The following is a 20,054-nucleotide window of genomic DNA, read 5'->3' as shown; positions in this document are numbered from 1 at the left end:
CCCAAACTGGAATAGGCGTAGGGTATAGTGCTGCAGTGTATCTGATAGGCCTCAGATATGTATGTAGTTGGAAATTAGGCAGCTCCCTGACTAGCAAGAAATACATGTGGCTATTCTAAATTACACAAGCTTCTCTCTCTAGTTCAACTAGCCAGTAGAATTGACTGGTTAATGTAAATCTCTAAGCAATCTGCAAATAACTAAGAAGCTGTCCACACTTCTCACAACTTTGATTGTTTCTCTGCGTGCACTGGTAACAGACATCAAATAAAAATGGAGTTAAGAAGAGACAGCAACCAGGTTCTGAAGAGTTTGGGTGGCCAACTCTTCCCCAGTCAGAAGGGAAAGAGCACCACTGGAAGCTGAGAGGCACCTCTGCTTCTCAGGGTGATGCAGACAGAAAGCAGAAGCTAATCAATGTGGAGAAATGAAAAGTAATTAAAACATCCGTTTTATTAGGTGTTTATAAAACACCTGCTTCATACATATTTCACATGTACATATTATTAAAAAAAATATTCTGTTGTAAGGCCGTTGACTATTCACAATGCAGTGTTACAGGAGGCAATAAGAACCACAAGATTACCCCAGTACTGCTCTTAGTAACAAACCTCTGGGCTACATCGGACACTTCTGCCAATTTCACAGGTGACATTTTCCCATAAAACCACTTTCAGCCACACTTAGTCAAGGCGCTCAACTTCTGGCTTGTTCTTTGCAAGAACTAAATGCAAGCTTAGTGATAAGCATTTATGTAAACCTTGTCCTCAATTGGGACACGAAGCATTCTCCAAATTACCTTAATGTAATGTAGGTATCGGAAATAATGTCTTTGCTAAATTTTAAAATAGCTACCAGTGAGTTTTATGACAGCAAAATCACCATCTTAGCAAAGTGAGAAGTGATTTTTAAGTATGTCTCATTTGTGAATAAGAGGTTTTAGAAGTTGTCATATTGATCTATGTACAGGGTGAGACACAGTTACACTTTCTGCCCTGCTAACATTACTACTAAAGTGTCTGTTGTTTTACATATGCACATTATCCATGTTCTGCAGGCTAATCCAAATATAGATCTGGCTAGGCAATGCCAAAGCCAACAGCTTTCTGACAGAATTAGCAGTTATCTCGGGATTGATGAAAAATATTTCTGGACTACTGACATCAAGTAAATTGTCCAGAAAGGACCAACATCATTGTGGTGATCCAGCACTTCATTGCTTCAGGACTAAGAACAAATTTGTGTCAAATGTACAAGATAATCAAAAATCTATACTAAAAATTCAGCGCTTGCTTCGTTAGTTTTTGTAAGTCTAATAGCAGAAAGAAGGCTATATAAATCAGCTAATGGGAATGAAACCCTTAATTAAGGGTTTCATGTCCCTTAATTATAAAAAGAACTGAAAGGTCATGCATATTTAGAGACCAGATAATATCAATTCCCTTACCAAAAATTTTATTGAACTACCAACCATTAGAAATTATAAATTCAGAAAAAATAATTATACAGTCCCACTTTTCTCTTAAGAATAGGTCATGGCCTCCCTCATAATTTCCATTTCAGTAGGTTCTGGTTAGTAGAGTAAGACTGAAAAAAAAAAAAAAAAAAGAAAACAACCAACCACAAAGGCTGTCTGGTAGATAAAGGTAGATAAAGACTAGAGAACATCTCAGGAGAAAAAGGAAAAAAAAAAAAAAGAAACAACAACAACAAAAATTCTTATGTGGTTTCTTAAGCAGGGGCTAGCAGGCCCTGAGTGGAAAGGAAAGATGAGTTCCCTGAAGAATCAGCATGCACTAGCAGATCCTGCCTGCCTTAGGTGTAGCTTATTACTTTCCCCTACCGTCAAGCTCTTTGGTAGCTTTCTCCAACTCACTTATGGATCCAGCTGGGCAGTAGTCTATGATCAATACAATGCGCAATCCTCAAACACTAGGCAACAAGCAAAACTGCGAATGGCAACTAGAAGATATACAAGCACAAGGCAACCAAGATCCTCATCATCTCAGGAAACATTCACAGCACCTGTCAAGGCAGCAGGGACAAACAGCAACAAGGCAGCAAACAAGAACATGTCAAAGATTGGGGCAGTACCAGTAAGAAATGTGAATCTGTGCAAAGCTGAAAAGGGGATGAAGATACGCCGATTGGTCAAATAAGTTACATGCCCTCTGAGAGGAAGAATATCTCACCTCTGAAGATCTTACAGAGGTGACAAGCTACTTGGATGGCTATTTTCCCATCAACATGACTTCTTCTCTGAGAAAAGCTGATTAAAATGTAACATATCATCAAAAAAAGGAAAGGAAAACCAAACCATATCCGAACCTGAATTTCTTAGACACCAAGTATTTACTAAAATGAAATCTTTCTTCAAATTTAAAACTGTAAGATCCTTTCTGGAGAGCAAAATCTTTCTGAAGCTTTTTTTTTTTTTTTTAATCGAAAGTCCATTTCACTACTAAAGAAAAAACATTCTGCCAGAAAAAGTCCCAGTTAGTTTTCCTAGCACCCAACAGGAGAAACTTCATCTTCTTCCGTAAAAGCATGAAAGAGCAGGATCTGCCTCCTCTGTTCACAGAGGAGCAGAATTTAGTCTTTTAAGAATTTATGAAAAAGACTTACGAGTGTTCAGCACAAAGCCATTCTACGCATAGTAAATGTGCTGTGTCTTACTGGTAGTCTTCCATTCCGAAGCAGCACTGCTGCACCTCCTGACCGCTGGTGTCTCACTCCTCCAGGCAAACCCTGAACAGCAGCCAGCAGATGCTCTTTAAACCCAGAGTTAGCTGCAAAGCAAAAGCAACTGAAAGTGCATAGTCCTGCTCTGCTTTCCTTTATGGCCTTCGGGTATTTTTGTCAACCTGGGAGTATGGGGTAAAAGGTAAGGTTGGAAAAAAAGAAAAGGGAGGGATGTAAAACAAAACAAAACAAAAGGTTAAAAAAAGGTAAGAAGAAAAAAAAAGAAAAAAAGTTTAAAAAATGCATGAGAAGACCAAGGGAAAGACTTATTGTAACCAGGGAAAGTAAAGAAAAAAAAAACGAACACACACGCTAACAAAGGAAAAATAAGTAGAAAATGAAGAGGATTGAAGGAAAAATAAGACAAAAGAAAGACTTCAAAGACAGTATCATAGCAAGACATAAGTGATTTCACTCAGCTCCTCGAATTCCAGCATAAGGAGTCTTGGTATAGTATTTATTAAAGGTACAGGTTTCAGGGACAACCAGATGGTGCTTTAAACACATGGACGTATAAAGAGCGATAGGAGACCAGGCACCAAGATTACACAATCTTGCAAAAGCTGCCTCAGTCAAGGAGCATGATACTGGCAGGTAAAACTAGGAGACAGCAAACACATCATAAAAGCTTAAAAATTCACAAGAGGGAAAAGCATATTCTGTACAAGTATAAGCAGCAATCTTGAATTCACGAATGAGACTGCAGCCTCAGACTGTTCTGTTTCAAAGATTTATTTATTTATTTGAGTACCAACAGACATGCCCCAGAGACATGGCCACAGATTTAACGTTCTCTAACACAGAGATTGCTGAAAGGCCAAAGGAGAAGCAGAAGTACATTTCCATCTTTTAACAGAAAATACTGAAATGGAAAAGGAAAAAGGAATACTAACATTTTACCCAGCTTTGCAGGATGTAAAGCCAGGAAGATCTTTATCAGATATTGTTATCGAACTCTTGTACAACAGGAAAATCCAAGAAATCTTTTACAGTGAAGCTTGTTAGACACCCTGGGTTTTGATCATGAGGAAATAGAATTATTTCGCTAAAATGAGAGTAAAAACTAGGTGTAAAAGCTTCTTATGCGAACAAACCAATTTAAGCAGAAGAATAAAACCATAAAGCTTATTGTACTTGGTCTGAACCCAGGCAACCCACAACACGTGTTAAACTGACAGCTATATATTTTACAGTAATCTGAAGATGAGAAGTGTTAACTGAAGATGAATCCATCTACGAGGCTCGAGTCCAGTCTTAGTGCTGCTCTATAACATCAGACACATTCAACACACGGTAGCAGCGACTGCACTAGAAATGAATACTTTGACTAGGATTGCAAGATCAAGCAGTAAACAGAAGAGCACGGTTTAATGATGTGTGATTTACAACAATGGAAGCTACAGATTAATGTGATGCATAATTCTCCTCATACATCATCTAGAGAGATTCTTACAATGACTTGCAGAAAAGAAGTGCCTTGCATGGAGAGATGCAAACAGTAAGAGCAAAACCAAAGAACATATTAAAAGGCAGGAAGCCCAAGGTATAAAACAAATTATGAGAAAAAAAATAATATTCCGTATCATTAAGCCAATGTTCAGGGACAAATGGTGATGGTTTGTAGACAAGTACGTCAGTAGCAGGGAGCTGACTTGGTAGAAAAGGATACAGAGAACTGCTTCGTTATGGAGTGCCGGTACCGCTGCCTGCTAGGCTAAGCTCTGCTGCCTCTTGGCTTCTCCCTCACTCTGAATTCACCTGCTGTGTGACCTCAGATTGCAAACTGACACGTTACCCAGCGCCAGGGGTCTTCTCTCAGGATAAAGGCTTCTAGACACTATGGATTATAAATTCACTTTTAAAAGCTATGTCTCATTAAGTGTATAGCGCAAGGGACCACTCACCAACCTATTCCATATATCCCTGGAGAAATTATGTTCCTATGCAGATGTAATGCTTCTATCCGTGCTTAAGAAGCACACAAGATAAACTCAAACCAGGTCAGAAGTTACGTTTCTGTGTTTTGGGAACCAGAAAAACAAACATTTCTTCCTTCAGTTTTGTCTTCAACTGAAAATAAATTACAGGTTAAAACAAATGGGCTACCCTCCCAATTTACAGCAGGGAATATTAGATACACACACACAGTTAAACATCAAATTGGAGATCAAAACTCTAACAGACCCTTAGGTCTAGCAGTATAATTGAATATCACTATGATTATACTGTCAGAAATAAATGAACGGGCACTTCAACTTATTGATGTTATTTGTTAGTCACTCTTGAGAAGGGAAAGAAATGAATAATTATTTGAAAAAGCTATTTTATCTGTAAGTAGCAAAGAATAAAAGATGCTAGCTTTTCATATTTCCGTGTAAAATAGCAGTAAAACAAACAGGTTAATCTTTTCATCATCTCCTTCAGCTCTCCTCAGTTCAGTTTCCTAAGGTTTCTCTCAGAATTTATTGAAGAGGAGCCAAAATATAAATAATGCCCTTGTTAAGCCTCTCTTGTAAAACACAGCTGCACAGTGTTACTGTTTCATAGGAAAATCAACCTTCACAACCTTTCTCCATCTACTAGACCTGTTGTAAGAAGAGGTATTTCCACATACTCATTTCTGAACTCAAAAGTATTATTTCCATCAGGATGGTAAGTTCACCTAAATCAGTGATTTTCACCCTCTCCCAGCTGGAGATTTATTTCTAATGGGTCCACAAAATGTGTTGAAGAATGGTAAGTCTATTGCTGATGGGTTTGATTTCACACCAACTTCATTAGCCAACACGTAGGTTTATAATGCGTGGGAACCACTAATATAGACAGTCAGTCAGATGGAAGATATAAAACTGGTCGATTTAATACAGTAAATATTAAAAGCTGAGATTTCATCTGAGTGATTTGAGTTTTCTCCTCCAGAAAACCAAAAACCTAGCTCTCAATAGAATTACCTTTTGAGACACAACATCTAAAAGCACTTGTGCACAAGCAGGGTAGCCAGAGAACTCATTGACCCCTGCTCATTCACATTCAAGATCCAGTTAAACTGTGCAGTGGCTGATGTGCCCTGTCCATCTAGGTATCTTTCTCAGAGAAACCAAAACACTGTGGAGTGAAATGAGGAGAGAACTGGGCACTAGTGAAGTCCTGGGTCACATCACTCTGTGGAATCAAGACACAGCAGAATAAGCCTGCCTGGACATACCCAGTTGCAAAATATTTTGCCTTGTCTTTCTTCATGCAATTGGCGTGTACTTCCCTGAAGTTGTATGGTATGATGGTTAAAGGTTGGCCTTAAACCTTACGTTATAGCTGTTATGCCTCAATTTCCACAGTCATCTCAGCAATGAGATTTAAATATTATTGCAAGATACAGCATTGCTATTTAATATCCTCCTACACATTACTTCTCTTGCCTCAGCACCATGCAGCTGCTCAGAGACTGCGTTTGGTTCTGGTACATCCCAAGACTCCTTTAGCAAGATGCTATGCAAAAAAAAACAAAACACACAAAACCACTGTATCTGGCAATACTGCAGAAAGCAGTCCTGCATTAGTAAGGTGACAGATTACATGGACTACTCAGTCTCTTCCATATCCAATTTCTACGAGTCAATGATTGTATTGTTTCCTCCCTTCTGTATCAAAGAAGTCATCAAGTGACTAGTACTCAAATGCAACTGAAAGGGCAGAAGTGAGGCTTGTCTTGAAATGAATGCTGTTTCTGTGCAGGCCAGCTATGCAGAAGTTATTGGGAAGTGGAGATGTCATTGGACTATCCCTTCATAAAGATCTGACTCTTCATCATCCCAGCTTGTGGTGCTAGGAGGCAGAGGTTACTCGAAACTCGGTCATCTCACATGACAACGCGCAATGAGTTCCATCAAATAAATCTGGCATAATAGTGGGTTCTTTCAGTCCTCTGCTTACATGAGAAAAGTAGAAAGCGTTCCCTTCTCTAACCAGGAAAAGACACCGCTGAACTAACTGCAGGTTTCTCTCCCCTTTTGCTGCAAGTGGTCTTGTGCTCTGTGACTATCATGGAGCATGACAGCACGGAAACATATCTGCATGAATCAGTGAGCTACAACAGAGTTAACACACCAGCCACAGACTGCCACAGTACCCTAATAACCCAAGTTAACAAATGCCATTTTAAAGCCCAAATACCTAGCTAACAGAGACAAAACATCACTTCACCAAGGGCAAACTGTTCTCCTGAGGACAATATACCAAAAAGAGATGCTCCGGATTAACAGGCAGCAGTTAGAATCAATGCTGATATAGATCCTTTTCTATGGAAACTTTTCTTCTTGCCTTGTCACTTCACTGCAGAGAGCTGAAAACAACTCTTATATGAAAATCATTGTGAACAAACACTGCAGGTAATCAAATGGCACGCAGAAATCTGTTTTTGCAATCAGTACCCTTGGAGGATCAACATGTTTTCAAAGAACCAATACTTCAACGGTTTGGAGGGAAGGCTGTATCTTACAACTTGACCCAAAGCTCAGTGGATTTGCTGTGTTCCCACTGACTGCAACTGGCTCTGAAGGAGACATACATGGATAAGCCAGCCATAAGAAGATGCAAGATGCAACAAGGCAAAAGGTGTATCATCTAGTGACCAAAATCAGTGCCCCAGAACTGAAACAGCTGCCCCACATAGTATTTTGTTCCTGTAGTCCCTGTCTGGTCTCCCCACATCCATTCTTTTGAACTCATCTAAAGCTAAACTAGTCACCCAACATCACAAAGCCCCCAACAACTTGGCATGTCTGAAGACATCTGCAATAGAGAAATCCATAGAACCATGCAACATCCCAAGTTAGAAGGGACCCACAAGGATCACCTCCTGGCTCCACGCAGAACCACCCAAGAATCTGACCCTATGTCTGAGAGCATCGTCCAAATACTTCTTGAACTCCAGCAGGCTTGGTGCCATGACCACTGCCCTGGGGAGCCTGTCCCAGTGCCTGACCACCCTCTGGATGCAGAATCTTTTCCTAACACCCAGCCTGACCCTCCCCTGTCCCAGCTCCATGCCGTTCCCTTGGGTCCTAATGCTGGTCACGAGAGAGCAGATATTGGTGCCTGCCCCTCTTCTCTCCTTTGTGAGGAAACTGTAGGCTGTGATAAGGTGTTTCCTCTTCTCTGGGCTGAACAATCCAAGTGACTTCAGCCACTCCTCATACATCTTCCCCTCTAGAGCCTTCACCATCTTTGTAGCCCTCCTTTGGACACTCTCTACTAGTTTTATGTCCTTTTTATACTGTAGCACCCAGAACTGCACACGGTTCTCGAGGTGAGGCTGCACCAGCACAGAGCAGAGCAGGATAATCCCTTCCCTCGGCACCCAGGTATGGTTGGCCCTTCTGGCTGCCAGGACACCCTGCTGGCTCGCATTTGACTTGCCATCAACCAGAACACCCAGGTCCCTTTCTGCAGGGCTGCCCTCTGGCCTCTCATCCCCCAGTCTGTACATACAGCCAGGGTTGCTCTGTCTTTGGTGCAGAATCCATCACTTGCTCTTGTTAAACTTCATATTACTGGTGATTGCCAAGCCCTGTTGTCTGTCAAGATCTCTCTGCAAGGCCTCTCTACTCTTGAGGGAGTCAACAGCTCCTCCCAGTTTAGCACTGGTCCAGCACTAAAGCAGAGCAGAACTAGTAGGCAGAAGCATGACTCACTAGTGAATGCAGTGGGACAGCTTGTCAGCACTGCTGCTGGCTCTAGCCAACATTATAAAACTCCAATTTTGATAACTATCAAGAAGTGGATTTACAAAACCTGCTAAAAGCCAGGTTTACATGATGGATCCAGGAGATCCTGCAAGTCCCTAGGGATGGCTGCACACCTCAACCATGCCCTGAGTACATCAGGACATCAGTACGTCTCTGAGACCTCCCTCCCTCTCCGATTAAGTTAGTTTCTATTAGGAATGAATCCTGGTGCCTGAACAGAAGATTATGGCAGGCCCTGGAAGCCCCAAATCTCCAACCCTTGATTAATTCACAATGATCCATAAATAAATTCAGCGTGAATGCTATCAGCACATTTTCCTCATTAGAATCTAACAAAAGTTTAGGAAAGCAATTGTTTTAGTAAAAGAACAAATAAGGGAGCTACAGCATTGGATTATGCCTGTAAAGAGAAAAATCTTCAACTTCAGTGTTTAATTTGCACATGAGTACAAGTTGTACAGCTACAGAGGAGCCCAAAGCCCAAACTACTAACACCAAATCCCAAAATATGTAAAAAGCAAGGCTAGTCATTGATCAGGGAACAAAAGTCTGAGTACAAAGGAAGAAGCTGTTATTGAACTCAACAGGCATGGATCAAGGCTGGCCATGTGTGGAAGGACACGCTGGGTTTTGTAATGGGATGGCCATGCTCCCCTCATGCAATCTGGTGCACACATGCTGCACTTCAGGGCCAAGGAGGAAGGGAAGAAGTCAGAGAGTCATCTTAGACCACACAGGAGATTCATGTCTCAGAGCTGCATCTGACAGTTGCTGACAGTATGTATGAGCCATCACAAAAAAACAGCGAGGCATCTGCCTCTCATTGAGAACAGCCTGCCATACATGCAGCATGCGGCTGCGAATTTATGATGGCACGCACTGCAAAAGCGGAACACAGAGAATGCACAACTGCCTGACTCGCATCTGACTGTGGTCCAAAGTCCTTAAGATGAAATTTACTCCATATACTAATCATATCCAGTTTGTGAGATACTCTGACGCACTCCAGAACTCAAACTGAATGTTACACATGGTATCGATTAATGCGGATCTGACTTTTACCCACATATGAACTGCGCACCGGGCACAGCTAACATCCCTCCCTAAACCCAAGCACCTGAGTTAGGTGCCTGCGTTAAGAGGTGGTCAGCCTAGGTTCCCTCCATAGCTAATGACAGCTGGAGAGAGGGAATCTCCCACCTTCAACTACCTTCTGAAACTGACCCCCCTTCGTGTCTCCGTAGAGCACAGAGGGCATCTGCTAAGACAGGTAGCGAGAACACTTCCAATTAATACGGTATTAAATGTAGACACAGTTGCTAGAGCCTTTTCAAACCTAAATGACAGCTAATTTGTTCCAAATAAGAAAAAATGCCAATCAGAGCCCTGTATGACATTATGGATTATTTTTCTGGAATAAAAAGAACATCTCGTCTTTATTATTAGAAAAATTGATGCAGGAGAAACAGAAAAGGATCTGAAAGAGAAATCCTAGATGTTTTCTTTCCTCCTCTGGTTAAAACCTACTTAGTCAAAAAGCAAACACAGTTGAACCCAAAGCTCCTATACCATACTTCAAGCCTGTAAAAATAAAGATTCACAAAAGGCTGTAATCTTATGATGCAGAACCTAAGTGTGTCCGAGCATGAAAACCAGAGAGCTCTGCATTCCCTGCGAACACAGACGTTACAGCTCTACCTCCTTCGTCTGGATGTGCAAGCAGCGATCTAAGAGGCTCCAAGAGAGCAAAGGCTTTCAGCACGGTGAATGAACTGTTTCAGATTGAGCACTTGGTTTGTTCCATCTGGTGCACTATAAATTAATCCTGGGAAGTTGTAGCTAAAGATTTGCATGACGGACTTGTGTATAATACCACCTTGGTTTCCATTTGAGGGGGTGGGGGGCTTAAGGGGCAAAGGGACAACCACCTACAGTCCTTCAAATTGAAGAGAAGTATCTTGCTGCAGATTCCTGCAGATTTTAAGATTAGAAGGTGCATTTTAGCAAAGATTCATTGTAACTGAAAACAGGAAATATAATTGAAGATACAGCTGTTAAGTAAAAATCTTTGGCAGGAGAAAGAGAGCTTTGGGGAAAAGGCAGCAAGGGCAATAGCTTATGAAATAATAGGTGAACGTGCTCAAAAGGGGGAATGAAACATAGGAGTAGATATGAAGAAATAAGCGTGGGGAGAGAGAAAAAGAAAGAGAAACACAAAGAGATAAAATGACGGTAAAGAAAGAAGGCAGAACACATAAAAGAGAATGACGTACATGAGGAAAAGAGACATCTGTCTCTGGAGAACCAGCATTTCTTCATGAGAATGGGAGCCACGTTGTTACGCAACAGGACATAGCATTTTCTATATAACAAGGAGTTTATTAAAGCTTACTTGAAGCCTCAATAAAAAAATCTGTGGGAGGAAAAAAAAAAAAAAAAAGAGTAACATATTTCTTTCAACTTTTAAATCACTTTTTAGGTCATATTTCACCCCCCCTCCCCCTACAAGTATTTTCCAGGATGGAATTTTCTTCTTCCCACTCCAGGATTTGGCGTGGGCAGAGTACCACAGATGCTGCTGAACTCAGAAACCTGGTTCATTCTTTCCTTGAATCCTGTGCTATCATTTAGACTGGGTCTGAGCAAACGTCAAAGGCTGCAAGTCAGAAAGACAATTTTACATAGCTTGTATGTTAAATTTGCCCCAGCACAATGGTGGTACAAAAAGAAGAGTGAAGGTAAATCCAGCTCTGAATCTCTGTATGTTTGTCCAATATTTGTTTGAGAATACTTATTTTTCCTTCTGTTCCAGTAGACTTAAGCTCTAAAATTCCTCTCAGTTTTGACTGTATGCAGAGGGCACGTTTTCACTAACACAAGACCACCAACTGTTTCTCCAACTTCGCAGAACAAAAATCCTTAAAATGAAGACAAACTCCTACAATCAGTCAGCAAAGCCCTTCAGTCTGATAGCATTCAACAAGTCCACATTATTTTCTGCAAGTTTCCGTTCATTTCAGCCTCAGCAACTGTACAGTCAATCACACTGCTGGGTATCAATTCGGTACTCAGAAAGGATTCTCAGAATGAGCTGTGAGCAGTCATATGATATAAAAGAAGCTGCCCCCAAGATAAGTGGTACAGTGGTTGGATTTTAGAAAGCTGAGGCCACTTTCACTAAGAAAGATTCCTTGCTTACTTCATTTTAGACTTTAAAATAAACAAAAGCTCTAACATTTAAAAGGTTAGACATTTTTTACTCCCACTGTTCCTTAATAAAACACCATTTGTGTGGGAAAACAGCTTAGTGCATACTTTAAAAACAGGCAAACCATTAATTGATCCAACATGTTGGCAGTTTTAGAGAAATTTACTGGACAAGCACAAGCGACGCATCTGAAGTTTTGAAACAGCCCGAGCTTTACTTTAAATGTGCGAAAGTATGCCAAGTTCCTACTATGTTATACTGCTTAGTAAATAATCTGTCATACTTAAAGTAGCAAGAAGTATTATCTGAACAGCTACTAAACCACATGCAGGTTATAAAGCACAGTTTTAAGAAGCTCAAGAGGTTAGGAGTTCCTTGTCTTACAAAGTCAATGGAAAATACTAAAGAAAATCTTCCACCGATCCCATCAAAGAAATAAGAACGTGCCCAAATAAACAGTTAATCTCTTCAAGAGGCGGCATGCAAGGGGTTCCTTCCAAAAGGAAAAGCACTGCTTTTGCATCAGCAGTATTGTAGCGTTAGTCAGGCAACGAATTGTTTTTCAGCACATCTGTGCTAGCTACTTTGCTAACAGACTTTCAAATGTCATTAGAATAAGAGGCTGTTTTGCAGCCTTTCTGTGTTTCAATTTACCCCCAACTCTGCTAAGATTCAACTGGCATGAAGCAGCTGGGAATGATTAGTTACTGGATGCAAACCAAACTGAAATTTCACAATAGGTGGCATTTTAGTCCCCACAGAACAGGCTGCTGGTATAAAAGAGCAGTGACCCCTGGCACAAAACACCGTCCCTAAATATAAATCCGGTGATCTGTTTTTAAATCTATGCTATTTCAGCTCCTATGCTGTTACAAAAACAGTGGGTTTGTTTGTGGGCAAAACCAGAGGTTCGTGTTGTTTCCGACAACTGGATTTGTGCTGCGTTAGTTGAGGAGCACACATTGGGACCCAAGTACTGGTGTGCTGGCACTGTGAGCACCCCACCAGAGGGCTCACCCAGCGAGTGAAGCCCTCTGAATCCTGGACAAAACATCCCACGTTGTCACCAAATCAAATACTTGAATACTTGGCTTTCCTGCCTGATCCCACGGCTTTTATGCTGTCACAGGTGAGACAGTGGACACTGTGCCCTTACTTTATTGCACCTTCTGATACAAACACACCACAAACACCACCGCTCTCCTCTTGAGGAGGTCCCACTCTCACAGGGCACCTGCCGGAGGACCCAACAAAACACGGGAGCCCCGTGGCGGGCTCAGGGTCCCATCCGTCCCTCCAGTCAACCCAAACTTTGCATCTCCCAAACTTTTTGCCCCCGGAGCTGTGCCGGCAGCATGCCCATTGCTCACCACGGGCACCCACTGCCCGGCAAGGCCTGCAGCCCAGCATGCCACCATCCGGAAGGTGCGAGGCCACCTTCCCTGCGACCGGGGCGAAGCCTCACCTGCGTAGGGCATGGTGATGGTCTCGTTGGCGTTGCTGGAGCCCACGTTGTAGATGACGACGGCCGAGGCGTTCTGGGCGGCGGCGTGGCGGATCTTGTCCTTGTAGGTGCAGTTGCCCCGCGGGATGAGGGCCACCCAGCTCTTGCCCGGCGCCGGGGCGTTGAAGCGGGTGCCGGGGTCGCAGGCGTAGCGGTCAGCGGGCGATGCGGAGAGGGCCACCTGCCCGCGGGCGTCCTGCTTGGGCGACTGGTCGCCGTAGCGCCCGCACTCGCTCTTCTCGCTGCGGAGCTCGGCGCTGCCGCCCGCCGGGTCGGCGTAGGTGATGTTGACGAAGGCCGTGTACCACTCCTCCTTCTCGGCCACGGTGAAGTCCAGGCACAGCAGATGCACGAAACAAAAGGACAGCAGCCATGTTGAGAGAGCCAGGCTGCGGCACGCTTGGATCACAGACATTGCCATCTTCATCTGCCGGCCCCCCCCACCCGCCCGCCCCCCCCGGCAGCCGGCCGGCCCGCCCCCGCTGCCTGCTCCCGGTGTGCGTGTGTGTGTGTGTGTGGTGTTTGTGATGTGTGTGTATGATGTGTGTGTATGGTGTGTGTGTATGGTGTGTGTGTGCCCCGAGCGGGGCGGCGCTGCTCCCGCCGGGCGCCGTGCGGGGGAGGGCGGGGGGCCCCCTCCTTCCCTCCCTCCCTCCCTCCCTCCCCTCTCGCAGCCCGCTGCCTAATTCATAGCGGGGCCGTTTGATTTCCAAGGGCCGCCCCCGCTCTCCTTCCCCTCCGTCCCCTCCCCGCTGCGGGCAGGAGCGGGGCAGTGGCGGCGGTGGGGAGCGGAGGGAGGGAGGGAGGGAGGGAGAGGAGGAGGGCTTCCAGCCGGCGCCGGGCCCGGCCCCCCCGGGGAACGGGGCGCCGGGGGCCGGGGAGCGGCCCGGCAGCGGCACCTGGCGGGGGCCGGGCGCAGCGCGGCCGTTGGGGACGGGGCTGAGGGGGAGCGCGGCGCCCTGAGGCGGCGGCGGTCGGGGCGCCCCCAGCCCGGTTCCTCCTGAAGGCAGATCCTAAAGACAGATCTAAAGACAGAAACGTCCTGAGGGCACTGCTGTTGCTCTCGCAAACACGAACCTTGTCATGTACAGCAGCAAAACCCACCAGGTTTTTCCCCCAGATAGGGATAGTCACTGGTGTCTCTTCCAAAGTTACATAGATTTAAATGCATGCATACGGGTTATAAAATACAGACAAACTTACTGTGAACATCACGGACAAGCACTTTTACCAAAATCAGGTGAGCTACCGGCATGAGCACAATGTCTAATGCAAAAGCTTCCAAAAATGACAAAGCAGCTCTCTGGAAACACTCAACAGACATGGGCAGAAGAGAACAGCTTAATCCTAGCTCAGCGAAAGCCCAGATTTGTGGATTTTAACATATAAAACGCCCAAAAAGAGTTTTGGCCAAGACTTAAATGCCTTTCATACCAATATGGAACAAGGTCAGATAGCAACTGACTCTGTCCATCTTAGTGCAAGTAAGCAGCAAGAATTCTGCTTTTCCATAACTACCTTCAGTAACAGAAGGACATCTCACAAGATTAACACATATCGCCTATTTTAGCTACCTTGTTTTTAAAATGTGGTGCTAGAAATGGCAAACTCTTTGGCTGAGATGAGATGCATAAGTATCTCGCTAGTGGCAATATTTTCCCGTTTCCAGTTCATGTTCATAGCTGCCATTGATCTAAGCTGGCTTCGGTCGACAGACTTAACCATGTTTTACACACATGCTGCTTTGAATAGGTTATTTCCCCAAAGTTAAAAAAAAAAAAAAAAAAAAAAAAAGTGGTTTTCTGAGGAAGAGTTACAAAAGTTACAAATATGGGAATAAAACAGAGAAATGTATACGGAAGTATAATGGGTTACCAAAAAGCTGCAAATCTACCAGGAATCAAGAGGATAATTTTGCTTGAAAGCCCATTCCTGGAGAAGAAGTCAGCAATTAAGATGAAAAACGTACCATGTAAAACTAATGTTGAGAAAGGAAAGTAGAGGGCAATCAACATTAATTAAGAAGTGTTGAGATTTCATAAAGGCAGCAAAGTCCAGCAGGGAAAAATCCATGTCTGGCATGGCTAGGGGCAATAAAGCATTTGTGTATTTGGAAGAGTAAGAAGTACTATTAGAAGAGAAGGCAGAAGAGGCATAAATGGGTAATAAATATTTCAGTTTTATATCTGGAAAGAAAAGGAGAATGTATTTCTCAGATCATTGACTCATAAAATAGAGATTAAGAAGCAACTCCTAAGAACATACAAAAACCAGCCAACCCAGAAAAACGGTACACATGAATCCCAAAAGAGTGGGCAGGGGGTGGAGAAAATACCCAGCTCTCCGACACTACTTGAAGTAAATCTTGTCATAACAGGAAAATCTTGAAAGATTGACTGCTTAGTTTCCTGAAAAGATCCAGAAAAACAAATTATGGTGGCCACTTAGTTACAGACTGGTCAGTCCAGTGTTAACAAATCCCAAGGAAAAGAAGATAGAAAAAAATCAGTTGTGTAGATGCCAGACAGTGTGTATTTGTTTGTTTTAAGAAAACATGATTTACATGTATGTTTTTGAGAGGAAATATCTGTGTGGTTAGTAAAGTTACACAGCCATGGTCATAACAATTTTTGAAAGGTGTGTTATGTAACAACACATGACATTCTTATTACATACGTAACACATAAAGAACCAGGTAAGATGAGCTTAGTTGAACTAACTCAATACAAAAATATGAATGAAACCACCACTCTCTTGGGAGCAGAACTGGCGTGTGTGTGAAGGAATTGTGCTTTACTCCTAAGGAAAGGAAAGAAAGGGCCTGAAGAGGATGCAGCAATCCTCAGATGTTCCAGAGGAGTAACAAGTAGGAGTAGAGAAGCAATTTTCTTTCTGCATGAAGCATCACTGAGACAGATTCTAGAAGCTGCCCAGTCTTGGTATCTGCATTTTTCAAAGGATATTGAAATACCAGAGAAGGTTAAGAAAGGAAACCTAAAAATGATTTTAAATAATTCCTCTCCAGGGAGAGATTCCAGGTGCCCAATCTATTCATCTTTTCAAGAAAAGAGGCAATATGATCACATTATGGAAGTACCATCACAGGGATATAACAGCAGGTACTAACAGGCTCTTTAAGCTACGGGTAAAGGCATAACAAGAACCCCAGTTTTAAACTAGACAATGTAACTTGTAGCCAAGGTAGCTGATCAAGGTGGTTATCCATTGGAGAAAACTCTGAAGCGAGACTGTCCTGGGAATTGAAAGACAAGTTCAAATCAAACACAAAAGGTACCCCTGGAAGGAACACTTCATTGAAGTGCAAGTATGAAATTTTTCAGAGTGAACCTACAATCTAGTGGTTGCTTCTCACTTTAAAATGAATCAAAACAACAGACTATTTAATTACTTTTGTTGCCAAAAGCCAAAGTACAATTAACTAGGTTAACCCTCTGATTTCCAGTCACACAGATGGCTGCTGATGGTCCTTCCCTATTTTTTGTTTCTGTTCATAGGAACATCTGAGGTTCTTCCCTTCCCTCAGAGAGCCTGTCTGGCCCAGCACAAGAACACCATACTCTGGATAAACATCCAAGCAGCCGTAACATGTTTCCTCTTAGTCCCCCATGACTTTTGGCACCACCTTACCCTAGTCTATGCTCTTCTTCTTCAGAAAAACAAAACAAAACAAACCCAAACCCTGAGACTTTTGTTCCCCCCCGGTCTCTGCAGACACATAAAAGGCACTCATCCAGCATGATCACACATCACCTAGCCTGGATAACAGTGAAAAGCACAATCTCTATGTTTATGCACTATTGAAGAACATTTTACAGGATCTGTAACACTTTTTTTTTTTTTTTTTTTAAACTCAGGATTTGTAGAGACTTCAGGGAATCACCCCTTGACGGAGATACTGACACTAAGCTCACCTCTGCCTGAGCCTTCTCTCTGAATGGGCCCAACTAATTTGGAATTTAGCAATGTGTGATCAGCTGCTTTTCTGTATGCTTTCCACGCTTTGGTTACAGTGAATTACATTTGCTGTGCTGTTAGATAACTTTCTATCTTGTTTGGTTCCTCTGATGTTCTTCCAGTTTCCTGTGAATAATCTGGACAGTTCTTGCAATGTTACTTCTATTCTTTCTTTACATGTATATAAGGGTATCAATTGTATGTAGAAGGGCAGAGAGAAAGGATTGTTTCCAGGAGAACTCTGGATTCATGACATACAGAACACAGAAGATGGATTTAGGTAACAGCCGATTATGAGTAAATGACAAACTGAAATTCACTACATGACTACCTCTATTATGTACCAAAATAAATACATTGTTAATTTACCCTTTCACAACATAAAATTCATTAGTTTGTATCTCTTTTTGGTTTAAAAGAGAACTTGTTACATTTACATTGTGCTAGACTGTGTCTGTTACACACAAAAATTTCAAGCTGTCTGAAAGGGAATGGCTAGAAATTGCTTCTGTTAAAGGAGAGGAATCTCCTCCAGGCTATTAGGCTGTTGCCCCTCTGTTAGGGGATCCCATGGAGTTTTGTGGACCTCTGTCTCAGCCTGTTTGGACAATCATTGTCAAGAGTTAAAATAGTGAAGGTTTAAAGTAAGGTTAGGCTGTCTAAATTCTGATGAAGTAGGGATTTACCTGGAATTTCAGCATCTTAATGCAGAAGAATGACTGGGCTATACCTGAGGTAGCATTGCCAGCTATTTTTAAGGGTGTGCTGCCACCTAAATCAGGTGCTTTGGCTCCCTTTATCATTAGTGGCAAGCACCTTCAGCAAGCAATTCAGAGTGTGCAAATATGATGCCTTATTGAATACAGGACCTAGATGCACCCAAATGTTGGCGATTCTGTGTTGATTCTGTGCAGGCAAAAGCAAAACCACAGAAAACAGACACTGCAGGGTAGGTGGGAAGTCCCATCAGGCTTCAGCTGGCAGCTCTGTTCCCCCTGCATTAAGCATAGCGAGACCTCACAGGGGTAGGACCCCAACAGGTGTGGGCTCAGAGAGACTTGGGGTTAGAGCTAACTCCAAGGCAGCCTGAAGGCATTTTGATGCTGATGGACAGCTGGAAGAGTTGACTGAAACATGATCTCTACAGGTGCTCAGGAAAATGAGGCCTTTCTCCTTCCCTAGCTATGAAACTGAAATTGATTCTTGCTTACAGCTGGAGAAGCACAGAAGAGATGTTAACACTGGGAAGCCACACAAAGGGTAAAGTGATACCTTCGCCTCACCCATTTGCTGCTAATACTATACTTTGCATTACAGAAAACAACACATTTGTTCATTAAGAGAGTTAATTGAGCAATATATCTTTTCATGACCTAATTGACACTGTTAATACTCCATCCATCTTCCTATTCATATGCTATATAATAGCTATATTGCTTGTCACAGAATCCTGCCTTAGATCTGAATGCTCCTTCATTCTTCTGCAAAATCGTTTGAATTACTATACTAGCTACTGGAGTTCTGGTTTCATTTACTTAGGTCAATTTAATATTTTTCATAACATTCTTATACTCTAAAGAAATATTCAAAGTAAAGCTCCAGAGGGGGAAAAAAAAAAAAAAAGTGTTCCAGACAGATAAACTCACTGCAGCTATAGGAAAGGTTTAGTAGAATTTATAGGGAAAGTGACATTTTCATTTAAAAATTATGAAAAGTGTTGAAGGGAGCCTTATCTTGTTTGATCCTTATTAAGTTTTCATAGTGAGATGGTGCTCCTTGTGTCCCAGAGGCAAAATTGCCGTGTCTTATCATATTTGTTTAGCGTCTGCTTTTGTTATAGATATTTTTTGTAAACTACAAGAACCCAGGAGATTGCTGCTGATGAACACCATTCTGCCTGTTTCTTCTTCAGTTATAGCCTCTTAAAAATAAAAACATTTGAAAGAAACATGTCTCTTTTGTGCCATTTCTTTCTCTTCCATGATAGCTCACTCACCTCCCTTAACTTTCAGTATTTTTCCTGTTTATCATTAATTTAATGTACAGGCTTACTCAGCCCTCAGACAAAATACTGTCTTTTCCTTTACAATGTGAAAATATCAGAAGGTTACCTTTCTTCATCTACTAGGTTATTTTCCTTGCTCTCCTTGAAAGGGAGTCATTTCAGCGAATCACTCAGAGAAAAAGTGAGCTGACATAACCCAGCCCCTGCTTTGCAGAGTAGCCCTGGTGTTAGCACTGGGCTGGCATTGCCTGCCATCCCAACTGGCTGGTTACTCCTGCACTGCACCAGAAACCTCTTGATTTCAAGTGTTCATACTACTGCTCCTTTTCTTCTCAAATGCTACTGTTATTAAGCTTACCACCTTCAGCATAGGCAGATGGGCAGGGACTGCACTACATCTATGTACCTTCATCTTCTTTCTTGAATAGTCAGCCACGTTGACTGGAGGCAGCCTTTAGCTTGTCTGGGGATAAGGATCAAGTTTTTATCTGCCTCTGTGCTAACTGCTCTAGTGCTGACAGGTGTGCAGAGAATGAAATGCAGTCCTGCAGAGGCAGAATTTCTTCACACACACAAATTCAGGCTCCAAAATGGTGCCAGTTCCTAGTGTTTTAATAATCTTCCAGGGGAAATAATGCAAAGAACCTATAAGCAGGTGTAATTTATAATACAGATTCTTTCCAAAAAAAATCCTCCCAAAAAATCAAACTGGAAACATATTAGCCAAAACTGCATAAAAGAGTGGAATTTGCTCTAGAGGTTGCATAGAAATGTGTGATTAGAGATTATCTGTGCTTCTGAATATCTGAATAAAGAGAGAGTCATGCTAAATGCTAATTAGGTGGCTCATAACTTGCATTGTATAATGATAAATCT

General features: G+C 42.5%; 1 protein-coding gene across 2 annotated transcripts in view; it reads right to left on the bottom strand.

The window, feature by feature from the left end:
- RNF150 (ring finger protein 150) overlaps window positions 1-13,932 on the bottom strand; it is a 121,966-nt gene extending 108,034 nt beyond the window's left edge. For both annotated transcript variants that reach the window (XM_032186254.1, XM_032186255.1), the window contains exon 1: window positions 13,160-13,932. In XM_032186254.1, coding sequence (XP_032042145.1) covers window positions 13,160-13,625 — 466 coding nt within the window. In that variant the 5' untranslated portion in view covers window positions 13,626-13,932. The remainder of the gene's footprint in view (window positions 1-13,159) is intronic.
- Window positions 13,933-20,054: the final 6,122 nt, after the last annotated feature.

Source organism: Aythya fuligula, chromosome 4 (assembly GCF_009819795.1).
Source record: "Aythya fuligula isolate bAytFul2 chromosome 4, bAytFul2.pri, whole genome shotgun sequence".
Classification (NCBI taxonomy): domain Eukaryota; kingdom Metazoa; phylum Chordata; class Aves; order Anseriformes; family Anatidae; genus Aythya; species Aythya fuligula.
The sequence above is the reverse complement of the archived record's forward strand: the minus strand, read 5'-3'. Positions and strand labels throughout refer to the sequence as shown.